This window comes from Lagopus muta, chromosome 4 (assembly GCF_023343835.1).
Source record: "Lagopus muta isolate bLagMut1 chromosome 4, bLagMut1 primary, whole genome shotgun sequence".
Taxonomy (NCBI): domain Eukaryota; kingdom Metazoa; phylum Chordata; class Aves; order Galliformes; family Phasianidae; genus Lagopus; species Lagopus muta.
The window spans coordinates 12811458-12828388 of NC_064436.1; the positions used below are offsets into that span (position 1 = coordinate 12811458).

At 41.3% G+C, this 16931-nt stretch overlaps 1 protein-coding gene across 4 annotated transcripts in view; it reads right to left on the minus strand.

Annotated features, from left to right (window-relative positions):
• The window catches only part of NR3C2 (nuclear receptor subfamily 3 group C member 2), a 199683-nt gene that overhangs the window by 12330 nt on the left and 170422 nt on the right, over nucleotides 1-16931 (minus strand). For all 4 annotated transcript variants that reach the window (XM_048942623.1, XM_048942624.1, XM_048942622.1 and 1 more), the window contains one exon: nucleotides 3090-3220. In XM_048942623.1, the coding sequence (XP_048798580.1) occupies nucleotides 3090-3220 (131 nt within the window). The remainder of the gene's footprint in view (nucleotides 1-3089; nucleotides 3221-16931) is intronic.

Genomic DNA, 16931 nt, shown 5'->3' on the forward strand with positions numbered 1-16931 from the left:
CAAAAGCAAATACAAAGTTTCTTTACAGGCTGTAAGTACTTCTGCACTCTAGTGGGCTCTGCAAAGGAACAGGAATTACTTATTGATCAGGTCTCTGGGAAACTCCTGAAGAGGTTATTAACAACATCACACAAAATGTTTTCATGTTTTAATACCTGGATTGATTGACTATCGCTTAACCGTCAGATATTTCTATACTCTAGATGTTAGTCTACAGAAGAAAAACAAAATACTACACTGTACTGGATTGAGCTTATTTTCTAAGCAAGTTGGAAAGCTATGTCAGTAAGCTGAATGTGAAGTTACTTATTAAAAAAGAAAAAGGGTGATCTTCCAATTTAGCTTATTCTGATTTAACATCTTGACAGAGATTGTCTTGTTCATCCATCCCCTTCTCTTTGAAATCCTGTAAACTGCCTTCTATCTCAGTGTAATCACATAATAAGCACATAACAACCACCCAAAGTGCTCAAGCAGAGGCCTTAAGAAAAAGCACTTGTTATCTTCTATCACCTGTATCAACCAGAGCAATTTCATAATGGAAAACAAGGAGGAGTTCTGCCACCATGCGAGCAGCAAGAACTTGGGACCACCAAGTGCTCCAAGGGGGCACGAGGAGGAATCTTGGGAAGCAGACTAGGAGGTAAGAGCTCCAATTTGCCTACCACTTGGTAAATACTGCTCCTTTCTGTTTAAATTTTAAATTGTAGATGCCAAATATTTCCATCACTCAGCTGACAGAAAAAATAAACTGTCTGAAACAGATGTGCCAATTCAGTTAAAGCCAAGTGAATATAGAGACATCAGTCAAGATGAGTAAAGCCATTAGAGCATACTGTGGCCCCTGTGCAAAATGCACAGGCTTTATAGTTCCTTTACCCCAGTTCTGTCTTCCTAAGCTCTGCTTAAGCCACATTCTTTTTGTGTACTAGTATGTATTTTAGTGTTCTGTCTGAAAATTATTATACCGTCAGCCCAGCCAGATTATTAAGACAGAAAGAGAGACCACAAATAAAAAGAACTGAAGCAAAACATGAAATTCTGGAGGTTTGCCCAGTGTTTCTGATTCTACTTATTACATGCAGCAATGCTTTTGGCAAGTTCCCAAAATCTATGGTCTGTGGAAAGCAAAAAAACAATTGAGTTGTAATGTGTGGTTTCTTCCACATGTAAATGGAGTGAAACTTCCTTGATGTGGTCATCATGAAAGTTTCAAAATAACTTGCACTCCGCTCATTACAGGGTTCAATAAAGAACTTAAATGAAAATGAACCTGGTGTTTTCTGCCATAATGTTGTATCAAGGTACAGTCACTGGAAACTAAGTTTGCTGCTCTTCCAATGACACTTTCTGAGTTTTATCACTGTCTTCATTTCCATTTTCTTCTTCTCTCTTTCCCTCAACGTAAGTATCTTGATTCTCCCAAAACACATTATTTTTAGTAGGTGTTCTAGTGACCATGGTGTGCATTTCAAAGGGACCCAGCTAGCTGGAGTTAACTGGTGAGGCTGATCTCACCTAGCAGAGATATAATACCCACATAATATTAAAAATACCTATCTTAAAGAAAGGATGCTACATTTTTAGAATGTCTTTACGCTCTTTTTCTAAATATTCTCCCTTTATGAAATGTAGGAGGACCACCTTGCCAATCAAGACATGCCCTCAAGAACAGTCTGAGAGCTAAGTCCTCCAAGCACATAAATGCTACTAGCTGCTTCCTGAAAGACTGTCAGGTCCTCACGGTCCCACTTTCCCCAGCAGAGCATCCCCTCAACTCCTCAGCGGAGCTGGAGGCCAGACCCTGTCTCTCTCATGCAGGCACTGCCCCACTCCTGAGAGCTGGACAGCTTCAGCAGAAGGGAAGGAGGAAGCGAGACAGCCAAGCCCAAAAACTTACAGCCATGGGAAGTTTCTGTTAGCAGATCCAAATCCCTTCCAGCAGGGATGAGAACTGCAGCTTCATGTTTTCTATCACAGGCAAGCACATTAATGTGCTACCAGCTGGGCGGGGTGGTGAGGTCAGAAGGAAAGGCACCGCAGACAGTGTGAAAGTGTCCATCCCACCACTGCACCTGGAGGGGCTGCCAATGGCCTTAACTGGATGCTGCAAATCCCTTTGTAGGCACCTTACTTTGCCTGCAGCAACCATGCCTGTGCCACTGCCAGGGATTCAGCAAACTCCTGGGAGTCCTAACCAGCTCCTGACAGCACTCCCCGGGGCAGGCCTCCTGCTGCTTGCAACTGAAAGCAAGGAGCAGCCCCTTGGATCTCCTGCTCCTTCTCTCCCCAGTCAGGGCCACATCCAACCCCTTTCTGCCAGGGAATTCCTGTCTGGTGAGTTCACTGAAGTGACATCACGAGTGCTCATTAATCAGACTGATTCATTATCTCATTGAGAGGTCACCGAGTGAATCGCACAAAAAAGAGCATGAACATACACAGAAAAGCTTGTTTACAGGTATTTGGCTTTTTCATCAAGACTGATGGGAAAGTACAAACTGCCTCTGCATTTATACAATTGTACTGGGACTGGAAAATTTTCAGAAGTTTCAGCAGAAGAATATCAAATCTGCTAATTAGTACGTAGTGCTATAATGAACACCGAGGTTTCCTATCTTAAAAAAACCACAAAGATGACACGAGAGAAAAATAAAGCTTGCAATGTCAATTATTAAACTTTCAGAGTACTGCAAAAGGGCTTATAGTGCTCAGTGCGGTACATCTTTTGATCTTGGAGGTACTGTTAAGTCACCCAAACCACTGGCTTTGAGCATCGAGTCAGGGTTTATCTCAAATCCCCAGAGTGCAAGACAATGCAGTAGTTGCATTTTCTTGGCATGCCTGACTGACTCCAGTCGTTACTAAACTGAGAGAGGGACCAAAGCCCCTTGCCCTACCACTTACTCTGAAGTATCAAGACAACTCCCATGGTAATGGAAAGCGAGACCTACTGAAAAATCCTGTAACATACAAACAGGCTTTTCAGGTCCACTGGAAATAGTTGGGCTCTTTTGTTTTACCAATTCAAATCACTGCACCTATTTGCAATTTAGAATTTTTTCCACGTCCCCATGAATTTAACTTACCTGTACTCAGCAGCAGCAGAACTTTCATGATGGTGTACTCCTCAAAGCTGAGCTGCAAGCGAACGAACTGCAGACTGATCTGATGCATCCCCTGGCACAGTTCAAACATTGCAGACTGGCGCATCCGTTCCCTGGAGCGAGAAAAAAAAAGCAACACCAGAGGATAAGCACATGAGGACACAAAGGGTACAAGGCAGTCTGAGCAGTAGGAAAGTGAGACACAACCTGGAAATTAAGCATGGAGGTCAGTGAGACAAACTGCAGTTGCCAAGCTCAGGTCAGGTGAGGGAGCTGGGGATGTGGCCGGGATTCTACCAGCCCCAGCCTTGTCTCCCTGCTCTCCACTGGCAGAAAAGCCACCACGTGCGGCTAAAAGGTGTCTGAATCATCTGTGTTTATTCAGCTCTACCATGGCAGCTAACATCGTGACTCTCATCATCCCAAATAATGCAGCCCTGCAAAGACACAGCTGGCAGGTCTGGAGAGTGACAAAGTGCTTTAACAAAAAACACAGCACAGTGTTTGACTTCCATGTCACTGCCTTCACGTGCACTGAGGAGTTTGAAGTCAAAAATCAATGGGGACAGACAGTACATCGGGTATCTGCACTCACACAATCTTTCCCAAGTAATCTCCATTTCCAAATCTCCGAACCTTTTCCCGAAAATACACAAGGTCTAGCTTTAAGGACACGTAGGAAGAACGAGGGAAAATGATTTTCCAGCCACTGAAGATCTTGTTAATGTGCAACACTGGACCTCCTAGTGGGAACTATTAGACAAAATTATTGCTGTGGTTTCATGTTCAAACTCTAAAGTGTATTAAAAATTGTGTATGATTTTCCCAAAATAATCATCTGAGATAGCCCACAGTGAAGGAGTGCATAATAAGATTGTTCGTTAATACAGGTTTTTGAATGTCACTTGTAAAATCCTAAAAATGCATGAGTTGTTCTCAGTTTACTTGTCTTTCTTTCCATACATTTTAATACATTTAGCTTCAGATTCTCTGTTCTCACAGGCAGCCCCAGGCTAACCTATCCAGAACAAGTTGCAGGCAGAATTTGTGGGGCTTTTTTTTGATGCTCTTTTAAACATGCTATCCCAAACCACAGAAGTTAAAGCAGAGTCGCTGAGAATTGCCTGTCTCATCCTGAAAGTAAGATATATATGTGGGTATTTAGATGAGGTGCTATAATTGCTCAGAGACCACTACTTTTTTTTTTAATTATTATTTTAAATGCTCAACAACAATTGTCTGTATTTCTTCAAACACTTTTTCACATAACTGAGGAACTGGATGAAGTTCAGCTAATTATTTTAACCAAGCAACAGGCTTTTCAAATATACAAATTGGCTGGTGAATGAGAAGAATCATACTGTGTGCAAACAAAGACTTACGTAATCTTCCTGGTGTTCTATTTCACCACTGCCAGAGCAGATTTTATTTTCCTCCTCCATACCAATAAAACGGACTCCCCATTGTTATATGGGCTCTACACTTTTCCCCTGCTCCACCCTTGTCTTGGGACTAAGAACTTCCAGATTTTTTTTTTCTGCAATAGTAGTAGTAAATGCCTTGTTTATTTATTTTTATTATCCATCATGGACTGCAGGGAAATAAACAAATAGAAGAAAATAACCTTTGAATGTTGACTAAAATACCACTCGCTTGGGCCTTTCAGCAGAGCAGTGACTGCTGCTACTTGCACAGAGCACTGGAGGCACGATGGGTTGCCTGTTCCACGGGCAATACTTGCACTCTTAACACCACTGCTTGCTCTGAAAGCAGGTGAGACTCTGAGAGATCCCAGAGGATAATTTATCTCCTCCTTCTCCCCTCACTCAGCTCAAAATAACCAAATCCTGCTCTAGGATGGAGATGCTGTGCCTCTTGACTGATGCTGAAGTTGAAAGGCAAAAACTAGAGGACTGTATTTTATGCATACATAAAAATTTACACCTCAGAAGTCTATCAAATAGCAGGACTCAAAGCAAGACCAGTGCAGTATGCTCATTATTACCTCCCTGGGGTACAAAAGACAGTCTCCTCAGGCTGAGAACATCGTTCAGTTTTCAGCACCACTGCCTGCGTTTGACCTCCACAGACACAGGAAGTGCCAGAGCTTTCATCTGATACCACAAGCCACACAGCAAATAAAATGAAACATTTTGAGGTTTTGTCTCAGGTTTCATATGCTTTCACTAAACAGTGTGGCAAAACACTCTGTGGAAGCTAACCTAGAAGTCTCCTGACTCAAGACCTTCTTTTCTCCTGCTCTGTAGATTTCGTGACATTTTACATTTGATCACTGAAGTTTTTCTGTGTGATCGTTTTGCTCTCATGGATGATGACAGGCTAAATAGAAGAATTTTCCTATACGTTAGTGTTTTGATTGTATTTTAACTATTTATTCCTTTATCTACTTGAAATACCTGATGATATTTTATATTTTGATGTCATCATATATACAAAATGATATACAGTACTAATTACAAAGCAGGCTGATTTATTGTACCACAAAGCAGTAATTTTAAATTAGTTTCCTTCCTGAAAATCAGTTGATTTATTATTTATTTAGAAGTTACTGCTAACTACAAATTATGCCAGTTTATGACAGCTTAACGTAAGATAAGCACTTTGTGCGAGTTTACAGTATTCATCTTTGCACTCGATTTTAATCCCCACAGTGAAAAATAAGAGAGCGCAGAGCTGTTGGAAAATTCAGATGCTAACATCAAGTGTCCTAACAAAGTGAAAATAACAACAGAAGCCATAGAAACAGCTCATTTGTTGAGATTGGTAGGTAACACTCAATTCAGGGCTTGCTGATATAAAATGAGCCAAGCTATTTCTTCCTTACTGAATGCGTTATCTAAGAATGAAGACCATCATGTCATCACCAATGCCATTGTAGCCATAGGGAAAAAGTGAGGTAGAGTTCCATGCTGCCCGATTTTAATATATACATATATTGAAATACATATATACATATATCTATATGCACACATTTACTTATCTAAGAAAAAAAATCAGATCTATGTGAAAACCAGATCTATGTCTTACACAGAATATTCACTCCTTGACATAGAAAACGAAGAGTGTGAAGATCTGGAATATAAGGGCATGTATCTTTATGGGGATATTTAAGAAGGTAAGTACATTTAAGTAATAAAAGGCACGGAACCGAAGCTCTGAACCTGCTGTGTGGCTACTTATTCAGAAGTGGTGTCATTAGCTCAGTTTAGCTTAATCCTCCTTCATAATAACATGATTTAAACTTTACACCTTAAGTTAATCTATCTTAAGTTCCCTGAGTGTCTCCTTACAGGCTTAATGTAATGCTGGGATCACATCCTGCCTGACCCCTCCTGAGAACTCAGCAGTGGGGGCAGCAAGAGTGGCCAAGCACAACCACAGCAATTCCCCTCATCTACTGCAATTTCAATCTGCCTGTGTAGAGCTTCTTTCACCATCAATCTCCTTCACTAACTGGTCACTAAGTAACTTGCCACATCCCTGCTGGAACCAGGGAGCAGCATCCTTCTCTTTCATTCCACTGGAGGAAAGACAGGGCAGATGCCCCAACTGCTGAAATCCCAACAGCATGGCAAGCGCCTTGGCAGAAGAGCAGGGTGTTGCTGTTGTTGGGTTTCTCTCGGTGAACCACAGCAAATGTATTTGTACCTAATCAAAAAAGTCCCAGGTACTTGCCTCAGTATCTTTCCACTCTATCCTGTCTTAAGCCTACGCCATCACGGTACCAGCTCAACACGTAAGCCTGTTTCATCCTCAGCATCTATTCAGAGAGAGTGGAACATGTGAAGGAGAACGTAGCAAACCAACCCAGCACTCCTTCTGTTCCCCTATTCCTTGCAAGCAGCTACACTTTCACACAGAGGGAAATGAGCAGGTAAATGACTCAAACAGTTAGTTAGGCACACTAACAGGACAGGCGTCCCAAATCACCACATGATGAGCCACTCAGCTTCAGCAGAGACACAGGCTTTGAGCAGTCACACTGGAGGAACTCACAGGTTTACTCAAGGCATCCTGTATACCAAACTAGCCACGTCTCATACATATCTTCATGTGATCTTCACAGAAACCCAACAGCCACAGCAAGACTTGTGCAACTACTGGCATGCTGTACAGACAGAACTTGTCATGAATAAATACATTTTAATTTATGAAATCATAAAGTTGAGTACTGTAAAGCTCATTAGGTACAGAGACTGTAACTCTGCAACCAAACAGAGAAACCCGCACATCAAAAAATATTCACTCAAAGGCAAAACACAGCCCCAAACCAAACCATATTTTATAGACTTTCTCACCGATACTATTCAAAGCCACTGCATGTCTTCCCAGTCAGGGAAAGAAGAAAGGGGAACCTGTGGTGCGTTTTGAAGTTCCATCAGTACTCAAGCGGCATGCTGATAAAGCTGAGAAAATCTGGACAAAGACAGCTTCTTCCACAGCACCTCAAAGAACACATAGGCAGCTGAGCTAGTCCCTTGGCCTTTGCAGCTCAGAAAAGACTTAGGAAAAGACCTAGTGATGCTTGTAGCAAAGAAACACTTTTGTGTCAAAGACACACTTTGTACTTCCTGATTTTACTTTTATTCCCTGTAACAACTGTTTCCAATTTTTATAATCAACAGGCTTTTCTTGCTAGCCTAAAATCTACTCATTTCAAAGTCGTACATCACCCAAAATGGATTCACACAAAAAAAGCAAGCAAACAAACAAAAGAAATCCAAGAAGAAAACCTGCCAAATCTTAGAAGTCGAAACAAGTTTGGAAACATCAGAAAGCAAGGTATGCTTTCCACTATGCCAGAAGGGGTTTGGCAGAGAGGAGTGAAACATCATCAGACATCCTTCTGGCAAGGCAGCCAAACTGCAGATAAGAGGGAAAAAGACCAGGGATATGATATCACAGAGTCGCTCGTGCAGCTGCTCAAGACATCTGATTAGAAATGCCTGTGGTCTGAATCATCTCACCTGCTCTAGAAGGGGTTCACTTCTCTGGAAAAAGTTTTGAGATTCTTGGGTTAAGATGAAAAGAAGCTTATTATTATTATAACAGCAACTTACTCTTTCTTGACGGACAATTTTACTTCAACTTCATCATGAGATATAGTGGAAGAACATGACACTACATAGCAAAACCTGAACCTATTCTTCAATGTAAAGGGGATATCACTGCACTACTTTGTGTGCAGTAACACTGACAAAAAACAACAACTGTGCATCACTGTGCTCGATGGACTGTGCCCAGACACCTGTTTCCCATCCCATTATAAATGCAACCAAAGTCAGCAGTGCTGGAACAGCATCATTAAGTTATTGCACTGATCAAAATCCAAGACAAAACACATGCAGAATTCAGACAAAATTCAATCATGAATTTTCATTCGGAACTTATTCAGCATTTTCCAGCCTCTGCTCATTCTGCAAGCCCCAGCAGGAAGGGAGGAAAACACATTTCCTTCAAGATACTGCCTTCAACCCTTAAAGCTTTAGAGCTTTCCTTTCAGGAAGGAAAAAGTACGTTACCTTGCATCAATGGCAAATGCAGGCACCAACCCCCTCAAAATCAATGGTATTTCTGCCATCAGTTTTAACCACAGAGAAATTTGGGGTATGCCCATTTTCCCTCTAATTTTGGCAGTAACCAAAACAAAGAAAAAGCAACCCCACAAACAATGAGCACCCCAACTTTGGCACCACCATGAGAAAGTCACTCTCACCTAAACAGTAAGGGATGGGAAATTCAACTATTCCCCTGCAGGTGGCTAAACTGGCTATGGATAAATGCAGGCTGGGAATTGGGTGGTTCAACCAGGGAAGCGCTAGCCTACAGGCAGCATAAAGGTGACTTAGTCAGCCAACCGTCCTTCCTACTGCCTTACACAAGCTGAGGTGAATCCTGGCCAGGTTACAACATCACAGCCCCTGGCTGATGGCTCTGTTTTGCTGCTGGAAACCACTATCTCCTGCCAGGTCCGTGGGAAAAAATGGAAAACAGAAAGTGCCATTACCTCAGCCCCTAGTGACAACAGCCTGTGTTTTCAGCACGCTCCTCTACCTTCCCAGGTACTTTGACTGATACCACTGAAGTGCCCTTGTGCAGCTTTTGCCCATGTACACATTTCTTCACACAGAGGTAGGCAGATGCCCCCTCACTGCTCCTGCTACATGTATCTGAGGAGAACCATTATGCTGAACACTGGTGGACAAGGAAGCTTACCTTGAGTTAAAACAGCTCTAAAGACAGGGCTAGCCAGGCACTTTAACTTGCCATTTTTTAAATTGAACTTAACAGATCTAAAGTTTTCTGCCAAGAATGCCTTCCTGACATTCCTGGAGAATGAGACCCCATGTAACTGACACTAAGAAATTTACAGATGCTTCAAAGTTTCCAGCTAAGCCTTCCCCTGCTATATGCCTAACTTGCAAAGGAACTGTCAACAGCTTCATTTGCAACGATTACTGCAAAGGAAGAGCTTCAACCCCCAGACAGTAACAGAAAACTCATGTGAAAATCTAACCTAATAATCACCATACAATTCCAAGCACATTAACAAGCAAAAGAAGCCCCAAGTATCTGCTGCAATTAACAGTTAATTATGTAGTTAATAGAACGCTGATACCAAATACTCTCTTTTGGTTTGCATCTGCATTCTGAAAGATGCAAATCACAACTTAAATGAGCAAATACATAATTATGCCTTTACCAAAATTCTTTTTAAATACTTCATTCAATAATAAATGATGATAATGTACACGACAATAAATATTCTTTTAAAGTTCATCAGAGAAAGTTATCGTTAGGCAGAAATCGTACTAATTGGGTATCATTTTATACACATTATGCAAAGGATCGTTGTCACTTGCAGCGGTTCATCAGCAAAATTGCTACTATACTCCACATGCTGCAACAGTTCTCCTCTCGTACCAAAAACGCCTCAGAAATCAAGACTTTGCTCAAGATGTCATGCAAAGCCTAGCACTCAGAAGAAGTCAGCCAAGTCATGTCTTCCTCTCGTACCAGTTTATACAATCTACTTCCGAAGTTTCCCTTTCATCTGGAAGATAAATATTTAACTCTACTGGGAAAGTGATGAAGGGAAGTACTATGAATGTGAAAGGCATTTAGAGATACCACAGAACAACTCACCAACTCACAGAAAGATTAAAGCAGCATCACGTACAAACATAAATTTGAAAGGGACAAACCTCCTCTCTATCCTAACCCTTCGTGCCAAGGACCTCGAGGGAAGTGGAAAAAGACATCCTCCCAAAAGCCCTCTGGATGTCCTGGAGTCATGCAGAGACAAGACTGAGAGAGAGCATAATTATGCCAAGTTAAATGCAAAATCATTGGGCAAATCTTTGTGCTAAAGTCATAAAAACTAATAATCAAATCCTTTCATATGCATCACAAGCTGGAAACCGGCCAGAACATCCACTGGGCCATGAGATGATCAGATGAAAATGAAGTATTTGAGAAAGATCAGGCCATAGCAGAAAAGTTAAATAAAACCTTTGCATCAGTGCTCTCCATAAAGGAGTCCAGGGAGGCTCTGCACTTGCCTCCTTTTTCAGCAAGTGAGAGAATTAGTTTCAGACTGAAGCGTGCATAGAACAAAGGTTAGGAAAAAAATACAGTAAAATGAATAGTAATAAATCATCAAGACCAGATGGCATCCATCCACAAGTTGTAAAGTAACTTTAATAGAGAACCGCTGTAAAACTAACTGTGATGCACAGCTTATTGCTTAAATTGCCCTTATAAAAAGCTTGCAAGGTGACAAATGTGACTGATTTTTTAAAATGGGCCTTGGAGTAGAGAGAGCACTCAACAGAGCAGAGGCGAGAATCTCAGAATCACAAAATGGCTTGGGTTGGAAGGGACCTCAAGGAACATCAAGCTACAACCCCCCTGCCACAGGCAGGGCTGCCAACCTCCACATCTAGTACCAGACCAGGCTGCCCAGGGCCCCATCCAACCTGACTATGAAGACCTTCAGGGACGGGGCATCCACAACCTTCCTGGGCAGCCTGCTCCAGCATCTCACCATTTTCTCTGTGAAGAACTTACCCATTATCTAATCTAAATCTTCCCTCCTTCAACTTAAAGCCATTTCCCCTTGTCCTGCCATTTTCTACCCTTGTAAAGAGTTGACTCCCATCCTGTTTGTAGGCTCCCTTTAAAGTACTAGAAGGCTGCAACGAGGGAGGTCACCCCACCGCCTTCTCTTCTCCAGGCTAAACAAGCCCAGCTCCCTCAGCATGTCTTCATAGGGGGGGCTCTTCAGCCTTCTGATCATCTCTGTGGTTCTCCTCTGGACCCTCTCCAACAGCTCCCAGTCTTTCTTATATTGAGAGCCCCAGGCCTGGATGCAGTACTCCAGATGGGGGCTCAGGAAGGCAGAGTAGAGAGGAACAATCACCTCTCTTGTCCCTGCTGGAAATGGGAAGGCTAAGAAGTATTATTCCTGTATCTAGCAAAATGACCAAAGGAGGAACATTAGCAAGTAAATAAATATGCTATAGTGGAAGCACATCAGTGCAGCTTTCATAAAGAGAGGTCATGTCGTACTCATCTGCATGAGCAACAACAGCACAAAGGTGCCCTGCTTGGTGCAGGCAACGCCTGCTTGATGGGAACGCTTTGCACCAGGTCTAGCGGCATCCCACATCCATATGGGATAAGAACAAAGCATGAACCAGCCCTCTCCTCCCTTCTCTCCTTTTCTCTGGTTTCCACAGAAAGGAAACTGGGGCATGCAGCTTAGGCACAAGCTTCAGTACCTACTGTGTGCCAGCGTGCTGGCGCAAGGAATGACCGGTCCAGGACCTCCTGCACATTATGCTCTGCAGCAGGAGGTAACTGGGATGCAGACAGGGCAGAGCTGGATTTTAAAGCTATTAAAGAGATCTCCTGAAAGCTCTTAAAGAGGGCTTAGGGGTAAGGAGGACGGCTCTTCGTGGATTATTGGCAGCTTAAAAATAGAAGTCAGAAGATAATAACAAATGGATGTTTTTCAAAAGTACTGGAGGCTACCAGGCAAGTATTGCAGAGCTCTGCACTGAAGCTTGTGCTGTGAACTGTACTCATACAGCATATGAAAAAAAATCAGACCTGTGCAAGTGACAGAGTTTGCTGATGACTCCAGACAATGAAATCAGGAACTGCCCATGAAAGACTGCAGAAAAATCTTGCAAAACTGTGAGGCTGGCTGACAAAATTGAAGGTGAAAATCATTAATTCCAAGACAATGCAGACAGTATAATCATCTCTCACTATACATATAATAATTGGCTCTAATTAACAAGCATCACACAATAAAGAAACCTAGGTGTAATTTGGAGCAGGTTTTTTTAGTTTCCGTCCTTTGAAAATACTTGCTTGGTGTTTATTAGTGGTCAAAATGAAAGCAGTGGGTGAGAGAAGAAGAACTGAAAGCAAGACAGAAATCATAATTTTGCCACCACATAAATCCAATGCATTCTCAATACAGTGTGTCATTCTGGTCTGTTCCCAAAATTAACATAGGTGCTAAGCAAAAGCACCGCAGGGGAAGATGAGTATGGCCAGGAGTAGCAAGCAACTGATACACAAAGGGAGACTACACTGACTAGCTGATTCTTCTACTTGTAGAGTAACCAACAGGACCTGACAGAGATCTATAAATGATAAATGGCGTATGCAGGATGAAAGAGAATATATCCATATTTCCACAAACACAAGAATGAAGTGGTACTCCATTAAATTATCAAGTATCTGCTTTAAAAACATCTCTAACAAATAAATATGCATAAGTAAATTGCAGAAGTGATTGTCACAGAACACTTCACGTGCTGGAGTTATAAATGTATTCAGAAAGATATTAGAGAAATTCACAGGAGATACAGAAGGCTTATGAAGCACAACTGAATGCAGTCTCTCATTCAGAAAGTACCTAAGCCAGTAACTGCTGGAATGGGCAAATGAAAAAATATTTTAGCCCTGTCCTGATGCCACACCTTCTTTGCAACTGGCCTGTTAAAAACATGAGAAACTGCTAGAAGGACCTTCTTTCTCACTGTTTTTTCATTCCCACGGATCTCCTTAAAATCACCTGACAGATTAGACTGTATGAGTGAAGCATTTTTGTTCTAAATAATATAATGTAAGCAACAAACATACAATGAGTAATATCATGGATGTGTTTGCTGACCTTTTAACAAGACCTGCAAGCACACACTTACTTTACCAGCAAAGAACGAACACAGACAACTCATACCAACAATCGCTGCAGCAATACTAATTAAAAATGAGGGATTTGGAGACTGCTAGATCAAAAAGATTACAAAAATTGACCTAAATTTAGACAGGATTAACAGGAGTGCAAAAAAGACCAAAATCAGTACCATTAGAGTTAACAGCCATCATCCTGCAAAATGGGAAAATGTATCTTTTACATAATAACAAAAGTTATTGGCTCTCTCACTATACACAGATGACCTGAAGAATCACCCCCCTGGAGGTATGTAGGTTTAAAAACCTCTGTAGCTCTGAGACATCCAGGTTATTTTATTAGATTTCTCTTCCTGGTGTGACTACAGAAATCGAAACACCTGAAAGATTTAAGGGCTTTGGCCCTGAAAGGTCACAGAGAGACAGCTGTATCCTTGCTCTGCGTTACGCAACACCAAATCCTAGCGGTCAGCTTCCACAAGTATATTATGAGAGGAATCTAATGAGAAGACAATGAACACGCTATTTACTAATGAAATAGCTATTCAGCCAAGCTACATCTGCGTTTCCAATTTAAGTCTACGACTTCCCTCAACCTTACAAAATCCTCTGTCCATCCACATCCCAAGACAACAGCAGCGCCAGATCTTCACAGAATCCCCACATCCTAAAGCTGTTTTTCTGCCCCTCTCTCCCTCATCTGCTATACATCAATGCTCTCATTTGAAATATATATTCTCTATTTTTTCCTCTGCTGCTAGCGTCAACCTCTCTCTGCTTTTAAATTTTTAAACTTCACAGTTGGGGGAATTACCAAAGGCATGACATGAAAGAGCCCTCCAATATCACATTTTTATTTTATTGAAAGTTACATTTCCTGAGTTAAAAGAAGGATTTATATTGTTTTGTAAAAGACTTTGTTAGTTTGTTGAAGTGCAATACATACACAGCTCTCGGTTACATAAACCGGGTTATTTAAAGCATCTGGAGTTGATGTTTTAATTTTACAATTAAAGTAGCCATTAGTAACACAATTGCCCCAAATGGCAATAATAAAAGAAATGACAGTCATTTATCAGCTTAAAATCCATAACATGAAATTTTTCCTTATTTTTTACAAGCATTGGCCAATATATCAACCAGTGTACTTTGCTCCTAATATTTTTAATTATTATTCACTTGGCTGCTGGCTCTACTAATCTTATTTTTTTTATTAAGGAATGAGACATGTCTCAATAACATATCATTTCAGAGAGGAACTGGGGGGAAAGACTGAGCTAATCTAAATGCTCATAAAAACTGCCTTCAATTTTTAGATTTGATTTTTTCAAGTTCAATTTAATAATTTTGGGTACTTCATGCAGCGCCTGGCACTATTTTTAATTAGGAAAGGATTGAAGTCCTTGAGAAATGTAAAAATCGCTGTAAAAATCTTATCATGGTTACAACAAAGTAAAACGGCTTCAGAACCTGCGCACTTATGCGCTTGCGAGTTACTCCTGGGCTGCAAATGAGAAACCAAGAAAAATCAAAGGAGGAAGAAAACACACAACATTACTCATTCAGTGCATTTGCAAAATACTGTAGAAATATTGATGCTGCACTTCAAGGTACTAAACTGTTTCCTCATGGTATTTCAGTGTTACTGTAGTCTTTTGATTACAACTACTGAGCTATGAAGGAAGTGGGTTAAAAGCCTACATACTGCAACTTACACAGAATCACAGAATTGCAGGGGTTGGAAAGGACCTCAAGAGGTCATTGAGTCCAACCCCCCCTGCAGGTACCCTACAACAGGTTGCACAGGTAGGAGTCCAGACAGGTCTTGAATGTTTCCACTGGAGATACCACAACCTTTCAGGGCAACCTGTTCCAGTGCTCCATCACCCTTACCATAAAGAAGTACTTTCACATCTTTGTATGGACCATCCTATGCTCCAGTTTTAAGCCATTCTCCATTCTCCTATCCCTACATTCCACTGAGAAGAACCTGGCCTCATCCATTTGCCTCCCACTTCCCTTTAGATATTTACAAACACTGGTCAGATTCCCCCTCAGTCTTCTTTTCCCCAAGCTGAAAAGACCCAGGTTATACAGCCTTTCCTCACAGGGGAGATGCTCCAGGCCCTTTATCATCTTTCTGGCCCTCCACTGGACTCCTTCTAGGAGATCCCTCTCTTTTGAACTGGGGAGCGTAGAACTGGCTACAGTGCTCTAAATGTGGCCTCACCAAGGCAGGGCAGAGGTGGATGATCACCTCCCTCAACCTGCTGGCCACGCTCCTGTTAATTCACCCCATGGTACCACTGGCTTTCTTGGCCACAAAGGCACACTGCTGGCTCACGGCCACCCTGCTGTCCACAAGAACACCCAGGTCCTTCTCCGCACATACAACATACACATATTTTGTCATTTCTGCAACATGCAGAGTGACTGAGTGGTTGTGTGGCCATTTTCTTATCCTCAGTTCACATCTTGGCATATAATTAAGCTCAGTTAAAGCAATGGAACACATGCTTGATCCATGAAGACCAAGAGTACACTTAATTAGAATATAAATGTGAGTGGCCAAGTATTCCCAGCCTTGCATACTCCCAGCAGAAAGTCAAACTATGTATTTACTAGGGGACATTTTACACCATATTTACACAATCAGAGGTGCTTTAATGCCTATGAGCAGCACACAGGTTTTCATTTCATTTTGTTTACAGGCGTTCAGAATAAGAAATAAAACAATATTATATATCATGGCCTTCCAGAAACATTACCACTTCCTCTTATTCACAGTAGTTAAGAGTAAACGGAAAATTCATTTAATGCAAAACAAAGCAGCATAATTCTGCTAATGCCAACCTCTACTTTCACTCTTTCTTAACGGCTCATTGAAGAAAATTGTTGAACCTTCTGGGCAGCATACTGGCAAGGGCCCCTACTAATTACTTCTTGCCCAAGGACAGGAAACGACCTCTCCAGACAAAATATGAAGAAATATCAAGAAAATCTTGGCCTGGTGTTAATAGTACATGACTTTTTCAAGCCAGCAAAAGGAAAAATCATTTTCAAGCATCTCCTTTTCATTCTATATGGACTAATCTATCTCTTAAAGTGCCAAACGGAACAAAAAAATTTTAAAAGCTACATTGAATGAACCTTTGTGAAGTTTGATAAACCTCATCCCACAGAAATGAAAGCCTGTGTTTTTAAGTACACCATTTCCCAGTTCGCAATACTCTAAAAATAAAGGCAGAATCAGGATTCAGCGATTCTGGAGCAAAGTTTCAAACCAGTACAGTTTCATAAACAGGAATAGATGTAAAATGAAGCATTAAGGTTAAACTCTATCACAGACAATCACACAAGGCAAATGCTATGAGAAAAATGAGGCAATCTGCTTTCTCATGTAGTGATACTGAAGATGCAACAAAACTAAATGAAGTAAGGGCACTGAAAAATCTATTGCCCTAGAACTGTAGTGGAATTACATCATTAACTGCTTATGCTTTTGGTCCTGCTTGTTTGAGTAACTTCTTAGATTTGATTGTGTTTTACAGTTTGCTTGATTCAATCTCAATTTTTTTCACTTAAGATATT